The sequence below is a fragment of the Accipiter gentilis genome, chromosome 8 (genome assembly GCF_929443795.1).
Source record: "Accipiter gentilis chromosome 8, bAccGen1.1, whole genome shotgun sequence".
Lineage (NCBI taxonomy): Eukaryota > Metazoa > Chordata > Aves > Accipitriformes > Accipitridae > Astur > Astur gentilis.
Window position 1 is genome coordinate 9,513,530 of NC_064887.1, and position 24,327 is coordinate 9,537,856.

The 24,327-nt window shown below is 45.9% G+C and overlaps 1 protein-coding gene across 1 annotated transcript; it reads right to left on the reverse strand.

The window, feature by feature from the left end:
* Positions 1 to 536: 536 nt before the first annotated feature.
* SLC5A9 (solute carrier family 5 member 9) lies at positions 537 to 23,973 on the reverse strand. The gene is made up of 14 exons (XM_049807753.1): positions 23,830 to 23,973; positions 22,327 to 22,398; positions 19,734 to 19,838; positions 17,737 to 17,901; positions 15,026 to 15,131; positions 14,371 to 14,451; positions 13,383 to 13,588; positions 12,455 to 12,590; positions 11,442 to 11,549; positions 11,106 to 11,256; positions 9,722 to 9,890; positions 8,864 to 9,079; positions 2,745 to 2,892; positions 537 to 745 (listed from the first exon to the last, which is right to left on the reverse strand). The coding sequence occupies exons 1-14, from the start codon at positions 23,956 to 23,958 to the stop codon at positions 537 to 539; spliced, it is 2,001 nt and encodes a 666-aa protein (XP_049663710.1). The 5' UTR covers positions 23,959 to 23,973.
* Between the last annotated feature and the right edge of the window lie 354 nt (positions 23,974 to 24,327).

Consider the following 24,327-nt stretch of genomic DNA (forward strand, 5'->3'; position numbering starts at 1 on the left):
CAACACAGGTCCTGGGGTGGCTGTGGGAGCCAAGGCTGTCACTGCTGAGCTAATCCAGTGGTCCTACACTAACCCCATCTGAATTTGGGCCATATAGAAAATCTTCAGGTAGTGCTTAAGTCTCCTCCCCCACACCAGTGTAAACCAGAAGTCCTTCTGCTAAGAGCAGCAGTGTGAAGTTAGCCCCAAGCATGAGGAGAGCAAGGACCCAGCTTTCCAAAGCCTTTGCTCCTTGCTGGGCTGAGCTCTGCACCTTTAAAATTGACCCCAGGTCTCCTGACTTGATCCACATGATGTCCACATCCCCTGTGTCCTGGATGTGACCAGTGTCGAAGCTTGGTCACACCTTATCTTATGGAGAAACTGTGCCCCGCAGCCATTTCCAGCAAGCAGTGCCTCCAGGGAAGGGCTGCGCCAACGTGTGCCGGCACCTCCGGGGACCATCACGAGGGTCTCTGTCACCTGATGCTTCCAGTTTAGACACGAACATGAGGACCGCTGAGAGAAACCAAGGCCACATGCTGCCTGACCCCACCTCAGCCAAAATATGCCCACAGAAAGACATTAATGGTCAGCAGGAGAATAGCATTAACATTGCAAACAGTCTTCCACAGGGGCTTTTCCTCGATGCTGGTGAGTCTCCTCTCCAGGGCTGCTCTCTCCTCCTGGGACAGGGTGCGCGTGGGGCCGGTGGACAGACCGCAGAACCACAAGTACAGCATTTTCCAGCAGGGAGGCTTGGCTGCTGTGAGAGACGGACCAAAAAAAAAAAGGGTGTTATCATCTAGGTGGGACTCTTCCCTCCCTCCTTCCGCTGGTTTGGAGGTGCATTGAGCAATCCGGAGTGGGGCTCGAGATGCACCTTGGGTGGGATATGCAAGATAATGAAGGGAAGGGAAGGGAAGGGAAGGGAAGGGAAGGGAAGGGAAAAGAGAAAGCTCTGCCTCAACCATGTACAGCACAGCCTGATTACAGTTGGTTGATTGCAACACCAGTAGTTAATTAGTTAATTAACAGACCTTTTCCCCCTCCTCCCTGACCCAGCTTCCATCCACTTTCACAAATTCCTGACAGCATGATGGTCCATTTAGAGATAGCCTAGCTTATTTATTACACGTGACGTGCCGGATGAAGCATGTGTTTTAATTGTCAGCCCTGTGCCATGTGTATTTTGCTGGCTGTTCTTTCCAAATATAACCTTTTATTGAAATGCAGAATGTCATAAGGCCTTGAAAAAGGTGTTACCTGGAAAAAAAAAACCTCATTAAACTGTCAACTGCTGTGTTTCGCATTTCCTTTCCCATCATTACTAATTACCAAAATACCAAGACATTTGTTTATAAAATTCTGAGCTAGTTAAGTGAACTAGAAATTGATAAGAAAGAATAAAACATGCTGAATGGCTGCATTCAACTTAAACCCAAACTTACTCTATTGGGGAAAAAAAAAATATTAAGAGATTTCTTTAGTTGTTCACTTCAGTTTAGCTTGGCTGTAATTGCTACCAGTGTCCTTTGGACTGACCAGGAACAGGAAGGAGTGAAGAAATCTTGTGTATGTGCCTTTCTTCTGAGTTCTGCTCTGTAACCTTGGAAGGTTGAGCTCAAAACCAGAAAGCTGCATTTTTTAAATGGATTTGCAGAATAAACCTCTGTCTGCTCTGAAAAGAACTTGCCTATCTTCTGCTACTGTTCTGTCTCCTGACAACTTTTTAACTTCATTTGATTCTTCTCCTTCCTTCTTATTAAATGCCCTTAGTAGGACATGCAGCTATTTAAGCAATTTGGGTCTGAGTTTTAACTATGGCTTATATAGGATATAAGGGAAGATGAAAAATACTATTGGCATAACATAAATGAGAAAACTGAGGCTTGTGGATTTATCCTAGGACATCCATGAAGTGCACATGTCTGCCTCCAGGGTCTCATGGTCCCGTCAGACCATGATGCTATTTTGATACAGTATGTTACAGCATCACTGGGTGAGTTTGGCCAGCAGAGCCCACACAGGGGTAAGGAGGAGGCATTTCTAGCACATACACAAGGGGTTTAGCTCCTAGCAATGATGAGGACAGGAAAGGATGCCACTTTTATGTGCTGAAAGTTGAAATTAAAAAGCCTGCCATGACTTTCATAGCACTAGTGGTAGCTGCTGCTTTGGTTATGCCTGCAGTAGTGCTGTGGAGCTTCTAAGAGCATCTTGGTGAGACAGACAAATAGATGCAGTGTCATGGCACAAAGCCCCAATGTCAATGGGGCAAGGAGCAGTGTCCCAGCAGCACAGACCTCCATCCTCCCAAGGGATGTTCGTAAGTGGCCATTGACTCCCATCTAAGCAGTCCAGCACACCATTAAGTGCCCACACCTGAAATGCTGGAATAACACTGTGACTTGGGCAGAACTGGGCTGGGGTAGTTTGCATGGGTAAATAACTTGTTCTAGGGAGGAGAAAGAAAAAACATTTTACTGAATGATGGGTTTTCTTTTTTTTCAGGAATGGCAACTCTTCTGAGCCATTCAGAGGACTGTGACATGAAAGTAAATGCTAGAAGATATGTTGGGAGGACGAAGAACCACAACACTTTCATTTGTCACATCATTCTAACTGGTATACCCTTAAATACAAGCCCCAACTCCAGTGAATGCAACCAATGACCTCTCACGAGCTTTAGAGGGACTCGCATGAGATCTGGACTGTGCACTCACATGCACATGAGCATGCTTGTTCACAAACAGCCATCCTACCTGCCTGCTCCTTATTGTCTGAATCTGCACTTTCGACCAAGTCATTCTCTCCGTTGGCTGGATTGATCTGTGCTGCTTCGCTCTTATAATTTTTCAGGTCAATGGCAGGTGTTTTTCTGTGTCTTGTCCACCACGTCAGGCAAGCGAGCTGCAAAGCGGGACAGAGAACAAACAGGTTATTGCCTGTCAGTCCCAGACTGGCATGCCAGTCATCTCCCTCTTTTGGGGGGACACAGATCCAAGACAGTGCTGAGAGACCTGTTCTGGGGCAATGGCTGTTCTTCCACTTTCACCTCCCTTCTGCATAGGTGCCCACACCCTCCAGTTGAAGCTGAAAAAAAAGTGTGAATTAATCTAGTTTCTTTCCTTCTATTTTTAATCATTAACCTGTTCCATCCCTGTCTCTACCAGGAGTAACCTTTTAGCAGACATTGAAGAAGCAGCTTCCTTTTTGCTAGGCTCACTTGATTGACATGAAATAATGATAATCTGCATCCAGAATGGCAGACCTCAAACAGGGAAGGGTAATAAAGTAAATTAAAAAAAAAAAAAAAGAGCCAAGATAACCCTCTCTGGATACAGTCAATCACAGACAGCAATTGTACCCTGAGCAGAGAAAGATCAGTCGGGTGTTGGCATGCAGATATATGGCCATAAGGGCATGACGCAGATATATGGCCATGGGAACACTGGTATTTGAGCAGCTCGTTCTCTGGGACATGGGGGAGGCACTGGAGGATCTTCTGTCTCATCTCAGTTGTCATTTTACGAGAAAAGAAAACCCAATGTGAACACTAAACCCCACAGTTGGGACAAGCTCACATCAAAGGAGCAACCTGCACTTCCAAATGAGCTTATCTGAAGGCTCATAGTGGGAAAAGTAGCAGTATCATGTCTCTGCAAGTGCAAGTATGTGTTCAAGAAATGCAACTATGTGGGCAGACAGAGCTGTGACAGCGAATATCAAGTCAGAATTTGCAGGGAGGATTGTACCATACATTAGACCAACAGGTGTACTTCTAAGTAGGAAAAAATGAGCTCTGGGCATACACTGTAAGACTTGCCTGTCCAAATGCCTTTTTTTTTTTTTTTTTTTTTTTTTTTGCTTGTTTGTTGGTTTGGCTTTTTTTTCTTTGTTGTTTTTTTTTTTTTTTTTTAAATTCCGGTTTTCTCTATCGGGCCAATAGAAAACATTACCTCTCTCTGCAGTCTTTCAGTGAACAAACCACTGAAAGCCATGAAAGATGATCAGCCAGGCAGCAAGGGCCATGCTCATCAATCCCACTCAAATGCGGGTGCCCAAGTCCATGGGCTGTCCTCCCGCCCCAGCCTGTCGGCTGCTTTGCGGAGGAGCCGCAGGATGGGACCCGGGCAGCGAAGCTGCAGTGGTGACAGCAGGTCGGGCAAAGTCACACATTTGCCTGACGAGCGGCTGCCTCCCTGCTCTGCCCATATGGAAATGAACGTCTCAAATGGGTCACTTACAAAGTAACGTGAGTTTAATTTGTGAATTTTACACACACAAATCTAGGCAGGAGTTTCCAGCTGACACAAAATGTTGCATAATTTCCAGAAGATTTATAGCTTTATTTAAATCATTTTCAACCAAGATGAGCATTGGGCAGGGCTAATCTTTCTTGTCACGATGTGCTAAATTGCTTTGATTTGATGATCCTCATCTTTCTCAGGGATTCTTTCTTTTTTTTTTTTTTTTTTTTTTTTTAATCACTTAGGAAATGTCACTGGAACATAGCAAAGTTTCAGGGTACTAAAGGATTTCCAAAACTTTTTTTCTTTTCCCTCCTCTTCCCACGTGTCACTGAATGACTGTCTCTTCACATTGCAGCAAAATCTGCAAGGGCTAGAGTTTACCTGGGGCTCAGACTCTGCCAGATGGAAGCGATTCCCAATTGAAAGCAGCATAGACACGCAGGTTACCTCATCGCATATCATCCCACCGACCCACCCAGGAGCTGGTGCTTTGGCCATGGCCAAATAAAGCAAACCACCGCTCTAGGGGGCTCCTCAGTAAAGCATCACACCAACGCTCCAGCTTCAAGCTCCCCTGCAGAAGTTTTGGCTGGCTGAATTCCTTGAGGAATTCCTTTCTCCTCTTTGCCATCGCCAGGAGGACACATGCCGGGGCAGACCGGCAGCACCGTGTGACCATGGAGGCCACCACGGGGCTGGCTGGCACAGACTCACGAAAGGATGGGGATGGGGAGGTAGATGATGGCACGTGGTTGGCATGCCTGGAGAAAGCAAGCAAATACATCAATAAGAGGAATTGCTGACAGGGGAGCTGCATTAGCATAATCAACTCGGACCTTGGAACTGCTGCCCGAGGCCACCATGCCCAAGGGCAGAGGAGTGGAGGGTAGCCACTTGGCGGGTCCTGGGGAGCCCTGTGTCTCAGCTCCCCACTGCAGAACCATGCGTGGGCACTGCTCAGGGAGCCTGTGTCCCCCCCTTAGCTTGCTTCTCCATGAGTGCCTGGTTCCCACAGGAGCTGAGCGTGCTTTGCTCTCAGTGGCACTAAATGATGCTGTGGGAGCTTCAGTTGCAGCACCTCGGAGTGCACAGGGTGGGCTCGGGCCAGCCAAAACGAGCTTGGTGCTCCTCCTAGGCTCTGCACCTAAAGGAGCCACTCAAGCCAGACCTCAAGATGCAGGGAAAACATCCCTGACCCCAGAGCACATCAGGTGGAATTGCCAATCCATCAGCCTGTCTGGGTGAGCCCTGACCCCCAGGGAGGTGACCGGCTTGTGTAGCGTTCATGCTTTGTGGGCTGTTCCTCTCCCTTTTCACCCTCATATTCTCCTTGGACAAGGGAGTTTGCAAGAACTCAGCAAAGTTTTTCTTTTGTTGTTTGTAAACTAGAATAAATCCTTCTGTTCCAAAATGCCATCTGGCACCTGACAGTTGTGTTTCAGCTTCACAGTCTCAAATTTAATTGTAAGCTCTTTTGCAGGGTTTTCAAGGACGGCGTGACACAATATGGACTACCTACAATGAAGACATATGAACTCTGGAGCATACCAAACAAATTCCTTGCATACTTGTTTTCCAGCACAGCATCAATCACCACAGGGATGGGAGAGTGTCCAAAACAGCAGGAGAAAATGCTACAGCTTGCAGTTCTTGGACTGTAATTCATTTAAAGCCAGGCACATTAGCTGTAACACTCTTAACATGAGATACAAATCTCTTTTCTCCTTTTGCCTATTTACTATCTCAAAAGCATTGAGATTCAATATTTAAAGTTGTCCAGTGTAGATCCTCAGGTGGTGTAAACCGGCATAACTGTGCTCAACAGCTGTTCCTGGTCTTTGAAGGCAATGGAGCTATGCTGATTTACATCTGCTGAAGTATGATCTATCACTATATTTCCTTAGCTGTTTCTTTGGTGGCTTGTTTTTCTTTTCCTTTTGCTTGACAAAATAAATGGTGTAATTCCTAGCTCTTATATGGTGTCTTTCATCATTATATCTCAAATGCTAGCAGAACTAGCCCCATGCGATTTTTATGGGGGAAGTATCTGAGGCTCATAAAGTGAACTGACCAACACATGGGGCTGGGAAGCACCAGAGCTTCAGATATCCTCAGCCAGGACACCCAGCCTCCCACTCTCAGCCACTACCATGGAGACATTCACCACAGGTTTGCCCACTTGCATGCCAAACCCCAGCAACATGAGGTCGCTAATGGCCAAACACAAAGTTCAGGTGCCAGTTTCTACCCCGAGGGTTAGAGCCTGACATGTCCATCCTGATTTCTACCTCCTGTCCTTCCTTCCCAAAGCCCTTCTATCCTTGAGGCATCTTAGCACAGCCACAGACTAACTTGAGATGAGGAGACAAGCCCTGCTTGCAGGACACCATGAGAAACCATGCCACCAGGAGTATCGGTCCAAACCTACACCTGCCCTCATGTCTAGGACAAAAGCTGGGCTCAGTCTGAATGAGAGAAAATGAAAAATGTTGGGTTTAATGCTGCCCACTAAGATTCGTGCCAGACAGGCAGCAACCCAGCAGTGTTGGCACCCACCTTGGCTTAAAACCCATGCCTTCACTTTGGCTGTTCTCTGAGGAACAAGGGCAGACCTTTCCTGTTGAAATTGGGGATATATAGTAGAAAGTGAATGAAAATCAGACTAAAATCAAGTAGGGGCAGGATCTCCCATTCCTACTGAGCTATGGAAAGAGGGAATTAGCTACCACTTAGTGGCACAAATTGCCTGGCAGCCTGTCTTATTTTCCTTGTGGTGGGAAGAAACTGGTGGAGTCAGGGGGGAAAGGGCACGTGGGACATGGATGGTCATTACCGTCATCAGATGATTGATCTGGGTCTCTGTGTCCAGCCTCTCACTACCACAGACAATATCATTAATTCTTATTAATTTTCTTCAACAGAATCTCTTACACAGAGGTCAAGCACTGAGCTCAGCACTATGTGGGGTCCATAGCCTACCAAAAGGTTATTCTAAACATCCCTCTTTAGAACACTTCCACAGAAAAGCCCAGCCTATATTTGTTCATGGCCAGCACTGCCCTTTACCAAGCTCTCCTCCCTCCTTGGCTCTCCAGGTGTACCTGGGGGCCCAGCCACCACCCCCTTGTCCTTTGTTCCTCTGGAATAACTGCACACAGCTGTTTCACACAAAATCCTATCCTCCCTGAACATCCCATTGGCTTTCCTCCCTGGCCCACTTCCAGTCCGAATCCACCTTTTCTGAGCATTGGCTCTTCGAAGAATATGTCAAATAAGGTCCCTTAAGTCTAGCACCTATAGAATCCCCTATTTCTACTGAAAATCTCCTTTAAGGAGTCTCTTATGATCATAACTTCTCTTTCCCTGATGCTATTATAGTAGGTCTCCAACCTGAACCCCACCTCTCAAAACATGCTTTAAATGTTTTTATACCTGCGAGGCCAGACTAAAAAGCCTGTAGGCGCTATGGCCAGTTTCTTCATTTCCTGGACTGTTGGTATGATGTTCACTATTTGCCAGTGCCATGTTAATGCATCTTATCTTGCTATTGCTGTGGGCAGGGAGCACTGCACATGTTTAGTTATCACAGGTCAGATGATGAGTGGGAACTCATTAAACCACAGTAATTAATTGCTGGCAACCATCTGGCCACCCCTGAGCAGTAGTGAACAACGTAAGCAGCAGAACTAATGGTGCCTCCTTGCCAGTATTTCTCTCTCCCATGTGGATCCTCTGATAGCTAATAAAAGCTGAGACTTTATCTCAAAGCAGACACAAAGACGGTGTCTCTCTCCCCCTCTCCTCTATCTAAGCACTTGCTTTCATGTAATCTTTAGGAGCTGGGTATCTTTGACACCACTAACATTCAATCAAACATTGATGGAACTGGTTAATGCTTTACAAGTTATGAGGAAGCAACAGATAGAAAATGCTGTGATGGCATCACCCTCATTTCCTCATGCAGTTAGACAGGAAAAAAATAGGTCTTTTAAATCTATCCAGTAACCTTTGTTTGGAGGTAGATGGCAGTTTTGTTATATTGACAGCTGCCTTAAAACTCTGGGAAGAGTTTTTTTAAGGTTTTATTATATAAAGCCTCCCAACTCTGCACCATTTTAATGTGTTAAGTAAAAGAAAGTTGTGCCTGACTCAAAGTTATTAAATGTAATTGAGATCACATTGGGACAAAATGTTATTTTCCTAAATGCCCATGTTGCAAAAGATATTAATCTTGTTTGCCTGCAAGATTGATGCTGGCTCTGCTGAAACAGGGTAGATGCTACAATTAGATATATTTAATTCCTCCTCAGCAGTGCTCTGTAATATGATTTAATCTCCTTCCCCCTCTTCTTTTCTTTCTATTCCAGTTATGATGGGCTGTGGTGTCTGCCCAACTCCAGGCACAGCATGGGAACTCACACTCAATTTGAAGCACTCAGTGCCTCAGGAAGCATTAACACTATGCGACCTGGGGAATAGAAAGCTGAGGAGCGAGGGCTTCTTTGCAGCATATGCATTACACACCATCTCTTAGCCATGGGAGGAAAAGAAAAGGACAGATTTCAGAGATTTTTGGAAACCAAACGGGCACTCTAAGAAAAGGGTGCCACTGCAAGTCACTTACTTACCTTTTCTTCAGGGATCGGTGGGGTGCAGAGACTAATAAGGACAATGACAATTGCAGTGAGGACACAGAGGATGAGGGCAAAGTAGAGGTAGTGCAAGTCCTTTAGCACAGCTGGTCTTCTGTCCTCCTCACCGCAAGACGGTGTGCTATAAATAAACTCGATGATCATCCGAACAAGACCAACAGCTAGCCCAACCATGAGGCCCCAGAAAGCACCCTGAGAAAAGGCAAGCATAAAGAAAAGGTCACTGCATGTTACCTTTGGTTAAAGGTTTCTCTTTTCTCTTTTCTTTTCTTTTCTCTTCTCTTCTTTTCTCTTTTCTACTCTTTTCTGCTCTTCTCTTTTCTACTCTTTTCTGCTCTTCTCTTTTCTACTCTTTTCTGCTCTTTTTTCTGCCCTTTCTTAGACCAAGACCTTTTATGCCTGATGGAAACCCACACTGACATGCATCAAAGGAGGATGTTTTCAGTTAAAAATCCTCATTTTCTTTTTCTGCCCTTGAACATGGAACAGACAGAGCACATACAATGCAAGAGTCTCCTTCTAACAACATGCCTCCAACTAGACTTTGATACATCATCCCTAAAGTGCGGAACAACTTTTTGCCTTTCATGCTTTCAAATGGGACTGCCAAGGAGGACCACTTGCAGTGCCTTCTTGGAAGCAAACACACGTACACTAGAGACTGGGCTGAGATCCACTAATGTATGCCAGGGAAAGGCTGTCTAATTGTCACACTTTAGCTGGACCGGCTTTTGAGTTTAAAGAGCCTCAAAGGCTAGGTACTGAGGGGAGAGTTATTTATGTATTGCACCAAATTAAATATGTATATCAATTGGTTGTTGACGCTCCACTTACAGACTCATTAATCCTCTTGCAGAAGATTGCCAAGATGAAGAGAGCTGTGATCGGTGGGGCTAGATAGCTGGTTATGGACTGAATGTAGTCAAAGAGCTTGCCACTGTTGGCTGATTGAATGATCGGGATCCAGAGAATACTGATGACTACAAGGATGAGGATGAAGACCCTGGAAGATGAGGATAAAATTGTATTAGTTCTGCAGGTGGTGGAGTCCACCTGAAAATGAAGTTTTGTAGCAAAACACACTTCCAGTTGCTCTCAGAATTTCCTAAGAAAAATCTACAGATGACTCTCAAGAAGAACCTTTCCCTGTGCACACAGGAAAAGAGAAAATTGTTCTCTTCTAGAACGTCAATTCAACCAACTCCCAAGGCTAACTTCACAGATTTCAGAGTAAGCTCGGCTAGAACTTGCCAGTCAACACACATGAGAGATCCACAAGGGCATGGTGGCTCCCACCATGAGCTGGATCAGTGCAAGCCCTTCAACCTGGTGTGTCCTAGAGAATGACATGTTCTTTGAAGGACTAGCTCTTGGATGTGACAGAGAGAGGGAGCTGGAAGTTGGTGGAAGCAATCTTCCTGCCACGTTTCCAAGCAGATAACATGCTCAGTCTGGTGCCTTTGCCAAATTCCAACTCATTTGCTGCTTATTAAAATTGCTTCTGAGGTCTCAGGTGCATACCATAACCCTCCTTCATCTTTGCACTGTATGTTATAGAGGTTTCTCCATATTGCTGAGCAAGAGGTACTTCCCCTCTCACTACTCTACAGTGGTGGAGTATGAGATTGTCTGCAGCTTTCAACCACCCCGCAGCAAAGTTTAGAACTTAATGCTCATGACTGGAGAGGAAAAGCACCACAAACATGCAGAAATCAGCTTAAATTCTGCTATCAGGAGAAGAATTTTATATGCCCCTGATATAATGCAGTACTAAAGCTTGCTCGCAAAGGGTACTATAACTTATCACAGAGATAGAGAGCTGGGAGGCCCAGCTCTCTGCACTTTTCCCTGAAAAAAAGGAGTAATTGCAATGTATCACTCCTGCCTGATGCAAAAATAACATGTTCTTAAAGACCTCCGGTGACAGTGACTCCGGAGCATCTTTGGCTTTTCTAAAAGTTACATTTAAGGCACTATTTATGTTAAGTTTAGAGAAGAGAGAGGCAATGATCTACCTAGCTCAATGGTACACTCAGTGTTTCTCTTTGACCAGGTCTATCTGAGATGAAGCTGTAAAATGCAATGCTCTTTCCCAGGCTGCGTTCCTGCTCTATATTTTAGGCACCAGATTTTTTCTCAGTGAGTCCAGACTGAAGAATGTAAATGCTGTACTCAAAACGGATGATGAGAGCTACAAGAAATAAAGAGATGTAAGGACCTGCCCACAATCATCAGCTCCTGCTCTGAAGCCTGTCTGCGGATCCGCTGCCAGATGTCTATAACGAAGAGAGTGCTGCTGCTGTTGAAAATGGAGGTGAGGGAACTCATCAAGGCTGCCATCATCACAGCAATCATCAAACCCCGGAGCCCTGGGGAAGCAAAATAGGGAAGAAAAATCAGGAGTAGACCTTTGGCCTCTCAGTACTGTTTTTTCATCCCAATGTCTGGTAACAGCACTAAGATTTCCTCATCCTCAGGATGGATAAGGGCAGTCTGATCCCCCCGGTGCAGAGCATGGCTCAAGGCCGCCTACACAACTGTAAAGGTTTCTCACCATTGGGCATGAGCTCTATCACGAGTTTGGGGTAGGCAATGTTGGAACAACCCACTGCGGCTCCACAGACCCTTCTACAGATGTCTGGGTCCACGCAGCCCACTTCATCTGTAGAAGACAGGAAAATAACAAGAAGTCAGTGTAAACCCTGTTGAACTATGGTTGTTTAATTCAAGGGAACAAATCTTGATGCCTTGTGTGTTTTCATATAAATTCAGAGATGCAGCTGGAATACAGCTAGAATGAGTGGAGTTGAAGAACATTTTACATCGTAAAATAAAGGTGAAACTTCAAGATGACATTTTGCAATTCTGTTCAGGGTACAGATATAACTCTCCTGGATGTTGCGTAATTGTAATCCTTGACAATTCGTTGTTTGTGGGAACTGGACTGTTTCCATGAACCTGTCAGCTGGGTTACCAAGGATGTTGCAGGCTGACTTAGTCCAATTTGAGGAAATCTGGGAGAGAGGCACTTTCCTCCAGAAGTGGTCCTCCAAACCAGGGTTTTCTTCCCAGGAAGTGGCATGCACTTGGAGAAACCAGCAACGAGAGCTCCTTGGGACACAACAGGAGGGGAATGCTTGCTCTTTCACAAAAGAAGGCTGTTTTGCATAATCTACCAGGAACTGATTGAATCTGTGTGGTAGATTGCTAGAACTGTCACCAAATATCTAATGAAAGCCATAGGATCTGAAGAACAACCTCAGTGCCCCATGTACTTCATCTCACTGACTTCCTCCAGATAGACAGATGCATGCAATGTCCACAGCATGGAGCTATATGCCCGCAATGGCAAAATATGCCCCATATGGACACTGCCAGTGACTTCTGCCACTGTGGAAGCACTGGAGGTGAAGGAAGGGCATGGGAACACCATTGCACAACAGGAATCTATATGAGTATGCCTGCAGGACAGCAGTTTCTGAGGTGTAAAAGTGCTGGCAGACCTGTGTGGGATTAGTGGTCATGGCAGGTATAAAGCCCTGTGGCAAGGAACATGGGAAGGCTTACCTGGGTAAAGAGCTCTGCTGATCATTCCTGGCATGACAATGAAAAACATAGGGAAGATTTTCAGATATCCTCCCAGCACGGATCCACCTTTGGCATGGGAGAGGTTCTTGGCAGAGAGAGACCTCTGGACTATCACCTGCAATCAGTGCAGAAATGGAGCAGAGAGTAAAACAGAAGCACTACAGAGATAGCAGGATCCATCCTCTCTCTGTCTCTCATTCTCATGGATGACTTTCATCCAGCAGGATCCCAGAGCGTTTTGCATGCCAATGGCAACTTTCCCATCTCAGTTGACTGCAGCCTGCTGCCACTGCTCAGAGCTCAGTGCACAGGCTATAGGAGAGGGCAGCGTGGAAATTTCCTTTACAGGAATCATTTCGCCCTTGACTGAAATGAAGCCACCTTGAGGACTGGAGACAGCAGCTGTACAGCAGCAAGAGACAGGGAATGAAGCAGACTGTAGGTGTTTTCGTATAAGTTCAGTGGTGTGTTTTCGTAATTGTCCCATCTTAAAGCACAGAAGCACCATGTCTTGAGAAAAAAATACAGTTTTCCTTCTTTCTAACTTTGAAAGGAATAAGAAACGTGAGAAGTCTGGGCATATGAATGGCTTCTCTGGAGGTCTACACAAGGTCACTGCAAAGCCAGCTCCAGATCCACATTTTCATATCCTTGTCACACTAACTGAATGAAGACAGCCAGTACTAACCAGTCCACAGTGGGTTAAAGGGAAGAAAATAACCTGCTCGCTCTGCACTAAGAAGTGCACAAAATTAGCAGCTTGCCAAGAGGGTGGAAGGAGTGAAATATTCTGGTCTAGACCAGTAAAACGGTAGTAACTCCTGCATAGTGAGACCCAGTCAGTTTTCAGCTCACAGATCTACAAAGCGAGTGGTGGTTTGCCTTGAGAGGGAAAGACTTTCTTTACCTGGTCAGTGCACCAGCACCAAAGAGCCAGCACAGAGAGGCCAAATATAAGGCCAGGCCAAGGAATGTCTCCTGTGACTGGATCCCTGAACAAGTGAAAGGCATCTGCACGTGGGAGGTGACAGGTCGTGTTTGGGACTATGATCTTCGGTATTGCTGTGCTGTACTTCTCCTGAAGTCCTTCATACCAGCCAACTTTTTCAAATCCTGAAAAGAAAATGTCAGTGATTTAAGGTCTGGTGCTCCCTTCAAAGTTATTTCTTTATCTGAGTCTCATGATTACTTTTCTTTTCTCCTGTCTTCCTCTCATCTCCTTTCTTTTCATTCCACCCTTGCTTTTGGCATCCAAGATTTTTACAGGAGTCAGTTGGATTTTGCCCAGAGTCCTTATGGTTTCAACAGTGCACCCTGGAAGGGGATCAATGCAGGAAAATCTCCATGATCCTAATCCCCACAATGTCCTCAGCATCTAGTCTTTGTTCACACACCCTCGAAGAGCTGGAGCAGGATGGTATGACATGAAACAAGATATACCTACATTTCTGTTTGCCAAGGAGGCTTAAAGCAAAAACTAATGGTGGTCAGTTCCTTGTTGCTTTTTTATTTTTTTATAATGCTCAGTTACACCCAGATGAACGCACAGTAACTCCAAAAGGCAACAGGCAAAGTCACCAGAATTACTCTGCATTTACATAAGCATAGTGAGAGTTGAATGTGGCTCTGGGAATGCAGTGTTGCAAGCTCTTTGGCAACTCCCAGTAAACCCAAACTGGTGAGGTGATGTTATCCAGAACCTCACCTCCATACAGTTAGTGCAAAGGTTGAAGCAAGTCTGACGGCTTGGTGAATGACAGTTGTGCTGGCACCACTTCTGTGAGTGCTTAAAACTCATTTCTGCACCATACCTAAAAAGGTGAGGTACCCTGCTAAGGTCTAATGACCTTGGGACCATTAAACTAGTGTATGATGCCACTGCAGGTTCCCCTTACCTATGAACATGAGGACCAAAGCTCCCAGCACCATGATCAGAGTCTGCAGCGCGTCTGTGTATATCACAGCCGTTAAACCACCTGTCAGGACAACCAGAGAGAATAGGCAGAATGCATCACCATGTACAATGAAACAAGTACGTCACCCGGAAAAAGGTTTTCTTTGGCCCCAGCCCTGTGATTTCAGGACAGACCCCCTGGGAGAAGCTGGCACTGAGCTGATCCCCAGGAGCCTATAGTCATCACAAGCCCTTCCATGAGGAATGGCCTGAAGGGCTTGTCCACACTCATGAGAGGACTTGGAGGCAGTTCAGCATCTTAATATCTAAAGATGTTAATGTTACAAAAAGAGAAAAAAAGAGCAAATGTGGGCAGTGGTAGCTCTTTGCAGAGAGGGAGCCAGGAGCCTTCTGTAGTGTTAGAAAATTCTCTAGAAAACAGTGATGTTCCCCCCATACCAGTTTCCCCTGGGCCAGGAGGGGAGAGGGGAATAGCCAGAGGTCTCCAACAGCTGGGAGTGACAGGGCAGGTATGAAGCAACTGGGGGAAATCTCTCGCTCAGACCAGGACCTGAATACTTTCCCCTATATAGGAAAGGGGAAACTTATATCCTAGGCTTCACTTCAAAATGTTTCTTTTAAAATCCGATTTTTACCAGCTATGGTGTAGACAGCAGTCACTGCTAGCAAGACCACAGTGGACAAGTAGAGGTTCCAGCCCAAAGAGATTTGGATGAACAACGCTCCAGAAAAAATGTCTGTCTAGAATAAAAAAAAACAAGGGCAGTCTGGTGTTAGTAGTGCTCCGTGCAAGTGAAATCTAATAAAGCAGCCTGCAGCCCTCTGCGGCTGAAAGCATTGACGAGGGAGGACACCACGAAGGTGAAGTGGAAGAGGAGGAGAGAGCATGGGGCTGTTGGCTGTGAACCTTCGTGTTCTCAATGTAAGGAAAATCTTTCCTCCAGGTCAGAGCTCTCAGCATCTGGGAGCTGGGGCAGCAGAAGGATGAAAATCAAGGTCCCACGCCAAGGCACTACAAAGCAGTCAAAAGTCTGTCTTACAGGCAGCATTCATGGCAGGTAATCCTGACTGGCACAAACAGGTATTGGTGGAAACTGCCACTCCACTCCTTTTGCTGACTGTGAAGACATCTGTGGGAAGCAGGAGCCCATGAATGCACAGGCAGACACAGGAGGGAAGGGGGGGGGGGGCAAATAGCAGAGGCCAGGTTCTACCCAAGACTACATCTTGGTGGCATCATGGCCAGGAGAGACACTAGCTTGAGAGACCCCTAAAGAATCACTGATGTCTTGTGCCATGATTTATTTAGCTGAAAAGGGCGACAGCTTGCTTTTCTATCCATGCAGTTCAGCATACTAGAATGACTCCCGAAAAACGGGTTATACCTGCTGAGGACCTCACCAGAAATACAGAAACCCCCATCGGCTTTGTTTTGTTTGGACCTACTGGCAGAGAGGGTGAAACCAGAAACTGGGTGAAACCTGGAATTATACAGATAACATCGTTCAGATGCAGAAGGTAATATGGGAGATGCGTATGTTGGGAAATCAGTCTGAAGGACACCTGCAAATCTGGTATGGGTTGAGATACAGATGAAGACACTTGCCAAAGGAGACAGAAGGGATGAGGCAAGATTTATATTTGCTCTGCCTGAAATAAGCACCTTAAAAGCAAGCACTCAGTGCAACTCCTGACCTCTGCAACCCTGAGACAGGACAACCACTGTCAGGACACCACAGGAGCCACTGTGTCTTCTGGTTTTTCAATTCCCAGCAGGAAATAGAAACACCTCTGTAGCCATGCAGGATCAGTCCTTTGACAACACTGTTTATTGAGATCTCTGATTTTCTCTGCAAGCAGGGAAGACTCTGCAATGCCCTAGTTGCTAACCTATGTTTGGGCAAAAAGCATAGGGAGAAAAATCCTTCTTGTAACCAACTGCCTGCTGTCCAGCCAGCCGCTAAATGAGCTCTCTACAAACAATAGCACTGCTTAATAGAAAGAACCTGTCATGCCCATAAACTCCACCAGCCACATTCGTCAGCCACGCGTGAATTAGCTGCACAGAGGAGAAACCACTGAGATGAAACAGCAATGACTGAAGCCAGGGTCCTGCTCTGAAAGGCATTGGAAAATACTGTTCTGCTGAAGGTCATTTCGGAAGACTGGTCTGTTTTCATCACATATATTGATTGTGTAGCTGTGCACATTGTGGTGCTGTTGCAGGAGAGATCTTCCATTTACCCCTCATGGGTAAAGAGGCTTCAAATGCCTCTTTGCAAGACCCCATCTTGCAATGCTTAAGTCCCACAGAGCAAAGCTCCTGGAGGCAGCGGTGACAGCGATGGGTGACATGACCAAGAGCTGGCCATTAGAGGAGGAAATCTATCCCATACTCCCAGCCTGGCACTCCTCGTAATGCACCTCCCAGGACCTGAGACATAATAAGCTTGGGGAAGGACCCTGAAGCCAGCTGCAAAAGGCACATGTGTGCCTCATCTCCAGTTAATGTCTTCCAAGGCAATTTGACATCTAAATGCTTCAGTAGGGTCTAGTGAAAACTGACTTGTACTGGCCATGGGACAATCAGCTGGAGACAAAGGACTGATGTTTTCAGTCCTTGTAATGGACTCTGAAATACAGTCCTTTCCCTCCAAGGGCACAGGTGGTTCTTAGCAAATCCCTGAGCCCAAGTTCTGCCTCTTTATTAATGGCATTTAAATGAAGGAAAATACCCAGTAGCTTACATTATTTTTTGGCTATCGGCAGGATACTGTCCTACAAGCATCCAGGAAAGATGCTGAGATTTGTCTTAAGCCAGAACCTACCCCCCTTTCACCATACCCTTTTTATATAACAAAAGTGACAGAAAGAGAGAGGAATAAACATACCTAATGCTGAAATCTCAGTTACAAGAACAACAGCAGATTTATGATAATTTAAGAGAATTTCACATCTACAAGATGCAGCCAGCCAGATCCTCAGATGGGGTAATGCTGCAGTTCCCCTGTCTATATTAGCTAAGGTTTGATCTGATAGAAGAGAAAAAGCAGGCAGACAGCTTATGGTACTTACACAGTTTAGTAATTAGCTGCCATATCCCTGTAAAGTTCTCGCTGTGCATTGCTGTTTAATGAGGGCTCTCTCTTTTAGGATAAGTCTCCATGATCAATACAGAGGCAGGTATTTACTTGAGCAAAGCAGCACACTAACAGACTGCTGCTGTTTCTGGTAGCTGAGCTGGTCCTTTCAAGGACATCTGAGTTATCTCTGAGCAGTTCTGCATTGTACCAGGATGACCTACCCCTGCTCTAGACACAAGGGTTGTGTTCAGCGGGATACATACGGATATCTTGGTGAATATGTAGAGAATAAGGGACAGTACGGACATGTAGATTTGTATCCTCTGCCCTCCAAATCTCTTCTGCAGGTACTCAGGCATGGTGACCACCCCTGCTGCGATGTAAACAGGCACAAAGATCCAGCCGAGAGCTAGAAGTGCCCAGGTAGCCTGTTAAGGAGACAGGGAAAATAAAGGCACACAATTCAACACATGGAAATGTCCTTGTCCTCTGTTCTTTCAGTGAACATCCTAAGAAAACAGAAAGGTACAGTACCATGCAATAGATCTGGGAAGCAGTCTGACTTTTTCTCCCTGCTCAGAAGTTGAGATGACAAATGAAGGAATTATTACAATACAGCTAGAAGATTTTGAAGTTATCCTTCTAAGCTCTGTGTCTCTCTGTCACAAGTGGCACGTCCTGTTCCATCTCCTAGTCTTTCGGGCAAGATAGTGTATTCTGTTGCTCTGGATCTCTGAAAGATGGTGTTGTATTTGGTGGCCTTTGAAACCACTGATGCTGTGTCAGTGAAGGGTTAAGTGATTCAGAGAAGGATGGGAGCATCTGTTTGTTGCTTGATTAGCAAGTGATGAGGCTGAGGCAGCAGACTGTCCCTGCGGAGCATAAAAATAAGCAACAGCAAGAGTCTGCTGCGATGTTCTCCTTGCAGGCTGACGCAGATGTGCTTCTGTCGCTGGTAGATAAAGGAGCAGTTCAATTGCTTTGCCACAGGTGAAGGGTCCTTTGGAAGGTGTAAAGGCATCATGTATTTCTTCTCTGAAACCCAGCAAAAGCCTGAACAGGAGATCTTGAACATGACAGCCATTGGATCATCAAACTTCACCTCCTGGTTGTCTCAGGCCATTACCTTTCATCCAAGTACCTTACAGTAGTCCAGATTTTACTTTGATCAATTATTTAAGTTATCAGAAATTAAACCAATCCCTGTAAGCAGAGATTGTGAGTGATCAAGGAGAAGAGCCATGGCCCCTGCAGTGGCAGAGACTGGCTTAGGTAAGATGCTCATACAATCCCTGCAGCTGAGTTGATGTCCCATGACAAAGGGAGAGAATAAGGGCATATCTAAGGTCCCTTTCCAATCTGAAAGAAATGAATCTAAACTCATGAAGTTAGATTTGCCCTGACATACAATCTCGTCTTCATGGGTTTCTAAAATGACTTGAATAGATTTACTTAAAGTACAGCGATATTGGTATGTCCTACATGCACCAGGCTGAACACAGGCTCTGGTTTCTTCACAAGGGACTTAAAAGTGATCTTTATTGGTTTAGAAAAAAAACCAGTGCAGTGAATAGATATACCAGGAAAGAGCTCTTGGTGGGCCCTGCCTGTGCTTGGCAAGTATCCGGCACTATCAGCAGTCTCTGCTGATATAGACAAGAGATTTAAAGTTAGGTGAGTGATGTTTATTGTGAGGCTGGCACTAATCTCATTCCTCATCACTGCAGCTGAGAAATTTCATTAGTATCACACACCAAGGGCCTGGTTTTCATGCTCTGTGTGGTGTCAGTGGCAATTTTCCAGGCCACTTCAATAGGGCAGAATGAGACCTGCTTTCACACCCAGGTGTTCACCCCAGAGACGTCACTGACAGGTGAATGAAGTGTTGCCGATTCTCATGGTTTTACATTGAATTTAGGAGCACATGCTGGTTTTTTCAAACTCCCTGTACCCAGAATCCTGTGATTATCCAAGTACCTTTTCAGCATTCATTATCTTTTAATCTTCATGAGTGCAGAATAAAGCTTAAAAATACGGCCATGTGCTTCTGGGAAGGTCAAAGAGCTAATAATTTTAGTGGATTCCACTTAAACTAAAATAAAGATCTCATGTTTTTAAGGCTGTCTGAATGTCTGGAGGCTTCTTTCCTGAGGCTGGAGAACTTGTAGTTGCCGATACTGTTAGCACCTGATTTTGGAGACAAACCCCCAATGCCTTTGTAAACAGTGACAGCTTAGTTGACAACATAAGTGACGCTTACATTCCACTCAAAGCCCCCAACAGCGAGGCCCCCAGCTGCTCCAGTGCCCGCCAGGCCGATGAATAAGCCACTGCCCACATTGCTTGACATCAGGGATGCTCCAATCTGAAACACATAGCACAGGCATAAACCCCAGAGAGTCACCTTGAGGAACTTCTGTATAAGCCCAAGCATTTTCCCCAGGCACTCTCTTTCCCCAGGGCCCCATCTCCTTGTAGGTAGGTAGCTGGGTGCTAATGGAGAGATGTGTTTTCACTCTCCTTTTAAAGAAAACTACATTTTTATATCTTAAAGTGGGTGTGTCTACTCCCTTCCACTGCCCTGACTCCAATGCAAAGCTTAATCTCAGAATCGGGCTTCACTTCGTCAATGGTTCTCCTGAGATATACATCTGTTATGGGGAGTACAGCATGGTAAGGGAAGTCTGGTGGCAGTAACAGATACCTCAGTGTCCATGAAACATGATAGATTTCTCCATTCCCTTGTTACTCACCCAGCAACGTGCCTTCTCCAACCTTGCTGACCCTTGCTCTACCTCTCCACGTCTTGCTGACAGCCCAGCCTCTTTCAAGTCTTGCGCTGAACATGCACGTGGTGGGTTACAGAGCCACGGTGACAGGAGTGCTCTCTTGGAGCTCCTCCTAAGGGAGGAGATTCCTGAACCGTAGCAGGGACGATATGAGAAACGTGCAGGCCTTTTGTGTTTAATGTCTACACTTAGGTTCAGAGATACTCAGCTCTGCCGTAGCCTGGAAAATGCTAATGCCTCAGGTTAACTTAAACTGTAGCTGTGGGCACGGTAGGCTGTCCCTACCATGGCTCATTGACGCCCTAATTGGAAGAATGCAAGCTCCAAGGTGCTTTAAACAGGGCAAAGACCTCCTTTCTGTACGTCAACATCAAATCTCTCTCGGGGTCAAATGAGAAGTTACCCAAAGGACAAGTCTAACCCTTTTGTCTCTAGAGAAAGTTTGCTTTTAGCTACGTTGCCTAGGAGGAGTTTTTTCTCTCCATAGTACTGCTACATGTGAAACAAGGAATGATGGAATTTGATCTGCTTCTCACCTTTGAGCAAGGTAAAACATTAATATGTCATCAACACCCACACTGATTCCTGCCAAGAGCTCTGCCTGCTTGTCTGTCTAAGAAAACTCTTGATTAGAGAGCTGGCTGCTGCAACATGAATTTGCAACTGAGGTGGGGATGCTCTCAAGAAATGTAAACAGTTTTCCTGATATCTATATCAGATACAGAAATACAGAAGATACATAGCACAGGAGCAGCAATGTAATATCAGGGTTTAGTTGAGGCTGCCTGACACGCAGCAGAAATCTGTCACACCCGTAAAAAAAAAAAAAAAAAAACAAATACATGCAAGCCAGTCTTGTATTCAAGGTGAAGGCCACAAGGAGCTGAGCCTGCAGGAATGCTGCAGAGGTGGAATCAGCTCTCTGACAAACAAAACTGAAAAGCAAACAGCATTATAGGTTGCTTTGAACCTATAAACTAGGAGAGCCAAGAGCCAACCTGTACCCAACAGACACTGGCCACCTGTGGCTGGAGCCAAAGCAATGAGAATGCTTTGGGGTTTCGGTTGTTTGGTGGTTTGTTGGGGTTTTTTTTTTAAGAAAAAAAGAATGATGATGGGGAAAAATGTTCCATTTTAGTATCTTTTCATTTTCCCCCTCCTAATTAGAGAAAACCATCAAGCTAAGCTTTTCCATTAAATGTCACTTGGCCGAGACAGAAGTATAAAGAACATTTAAGAAATAACAGATTTTAGAGAGGTGTATGTGTCTCTGATGGAAGAGGTTGAAAATCTAGCCTAGTGAATTTATGGGCAATGTAAATCCAAAGGAAAAATAGAAAAAAAAATACAGTGTTTAGGTTGAGAAGTGCATTTCGTTACCCACGACTCACTGGAGAGATATATGGTGCTAGAGTCTGGCATTGGCTGAGAAGGATCTTTATTCCTGTGGCGGTTTTATTCCTTTCAAACTTTAAATTATCTTTATATGTACCTTTCACTCCCAAGAAAAGGCGCCTTCAATAGATTTTTTTCTTCATAGTGAAGATTTATACTTTGGTGTTTTGAAGTTTATATCCTTTACATCGTTAGTCAATAATCTCAACTTTACTCTAAATAGCAAGGGCTCAGAAAGTCCTGGGCTCTGGGATTATTTTTTCTTCAGTCTCTAAATGCTATTTTACTGGATAGCACATTCCTAGATCACCTAATGCTCTCTTAGCTTGGGGACAAAGGTATCTTTGGTGAGCTGGGGCCAAAGATTTTCAAACCCAGCTAGGCAGTCAGCGCTCCCTCACTTCCATCGATGTGAACATTTTTATCACTGAGTTTAGCAGAGGAATTCAGAGTTGAAAAAAACCTGAAGATGCTGAGCTATCCTTTTGGCCTGGGAGCTCCATGCTGTAGCCCATTAGCAAAGCTGCATGGGATGATTCCTGGCGGATCCTCTTCATCTCAAGACTACAGTCAAAACACATATGGACTGGGTCCCCTCACTAGACTTGCTGTCCTTACATCGGGAATTGCTTTTGAACCATGAGGAAGAGAGGGATGCATTTCACTCACAGGCCACCAAGTCATGGATCGTCCAGCTAGGAAATAGCCTCCAATGGTCCCCCGGCTTGCTCGTATTGATGACTGGAAGCACAGGAAAAAGAAAAGCGTTTTCCTCCATTCACCCACCCTCAAGTCAGACCCAATGCCCATCCCAGTAGCCTTGATACATCCCATCAGCAATCTCTTGCACCACCCTAGTCCTGCTTCCTTGGGTGTCACTGCAGTTAACTGGCTCACCCTACTCAAAGCAGCACAGACAGGTAGCGCGTGGCTCCGATGCAGGCTGAAGCAGGGCCCCTGTGAAAGGCATCTAATTTTGAGAAATCAAGAGGTTTGTCAGCACTCAGACATGTGAAGATATGTGTTTGGAGCTCCAAGAAAGGCTGCCCACCTTCTGACAATGGTATGCATTAAGAGGAAGCATTTCCCTCCTCACTGGCCAGCACCCCTAGCAAACGTCTTCAGAGCCAAATAAGGGAGCATGTGGCAAGGGTGAGAATCAGAGGACAACCTTGTATCCCGTGGGATGCCATCAAGGACTGCATTTGGGCATGACATGCACTCCAGGATGGTTAGCAATGTCCCGCTGCAGCTCCTGCTGCCTTGCTTCTTCCCACTGCTGTGGATTCAGGGTTTCCAGCAGCCCCACACTTGCACGGCCAAATCATGCAGCTCCGTCTAGGAACTGCATGAGAACTGCAGGGATTTCAAGAGCAATAGGATGTCCATAGGCCAGCAAGTCCCTCCAATGTGACTGAGGCTGACTGTGCTTGCTGTTTGCAGCAACCAGGAACTTGCAGTCGGGCACCATAGTAAAATGGTTTCCTGCAAAACACCTGTGCACATGGCAGCATCCAGACTGGTGAGCAGCACTGCCACCAAGCCAGGAGGAGCCTGAATGCCTGGTCTCAGCAGCAGCTCCAAAATTATTATCGTGTATCTGTCAAGTATGCCAGTGTTCACCCATTGCTTCTGCCTCTCTTTGTGCAGGTTTCTGATAGTCCAGCTTTGGAAAGAAGCTGCTTGTACCTTTAATGACTTCTCCTTGAATGTACCAATTGGGAAAGAAAAAAAAACGCTTCAGCCAGCCAGAACACTACAGGCCTCTGTGAAAGAGGCCTTCGCAAAGCAACATGGACAAATAATTAGCAACAATCTTTCCAAAGCTTTTTTTAAAGTCCCCTTTCAGTCTTCTCCACCCCAACCCTGGCTTTTTTTTTTGTCCCCCCCCCCCCCCCCCGCCTGCCCACACCCTGGTGCGAGACTACTTTGCAATATGGGAGGTACGCATCATCCCCAGAACAACCTCCAGGGAACGACCCCTTGGTTATCCCCATGTGGGGGTGAGGGCTCACTGGAAGGTCACTGTCACCCCTCAATAGACCCTGGGATAACGGTGTGCGCAGAGGATGCCCTTTGCAGGCAAACACCTTTGTACCCATGAAGGGTCCAGGGAGGATCAAAGGGTGTCCGCCTCAGGCGGACCTAAACCCAGTCACCTCAGGGACTCACCCATATCCCGACGGCAAGGACAAAGGCGAAGTAAAAAACCACGACGATTATGTCTGCCACCTCAAAGGCCACTCTCGTGTCCCCCGGCAGCGCGGGTGGCTCCGAGGAAGCTGGGGTTGGCTGGATCATGGCTGCGAGCGAACTGCTGATTTTCTCTCTCACACTGGACTTTGGTGCACGTTGGCCTTCATCGCTTCCCTTGTAATAATTAACAGGGTGGAGAAGGTGTGAGTGGGAGCCAGGCAGGACTGCATCTAATATTTTCCCAGCAGGAGCTTTGGCTCCATGGTTCATCAGTGAGGACCTTCCCATAGCTCTGTGGTGTGAGCATCCTTCCCAGACACTCCTGTGTCCTTTTACCAGCAGTCCCCTCTCCTGCTCATTTACCCATTGGTGTCAGCCACTGGGATGGCAAATGGATTAAGTGTCACATTGTCTTGTCCCCTGCCCCTCTTTCACATCACTTTCTCTGCAGCATCCTATAGGGGAAAGTTCCCC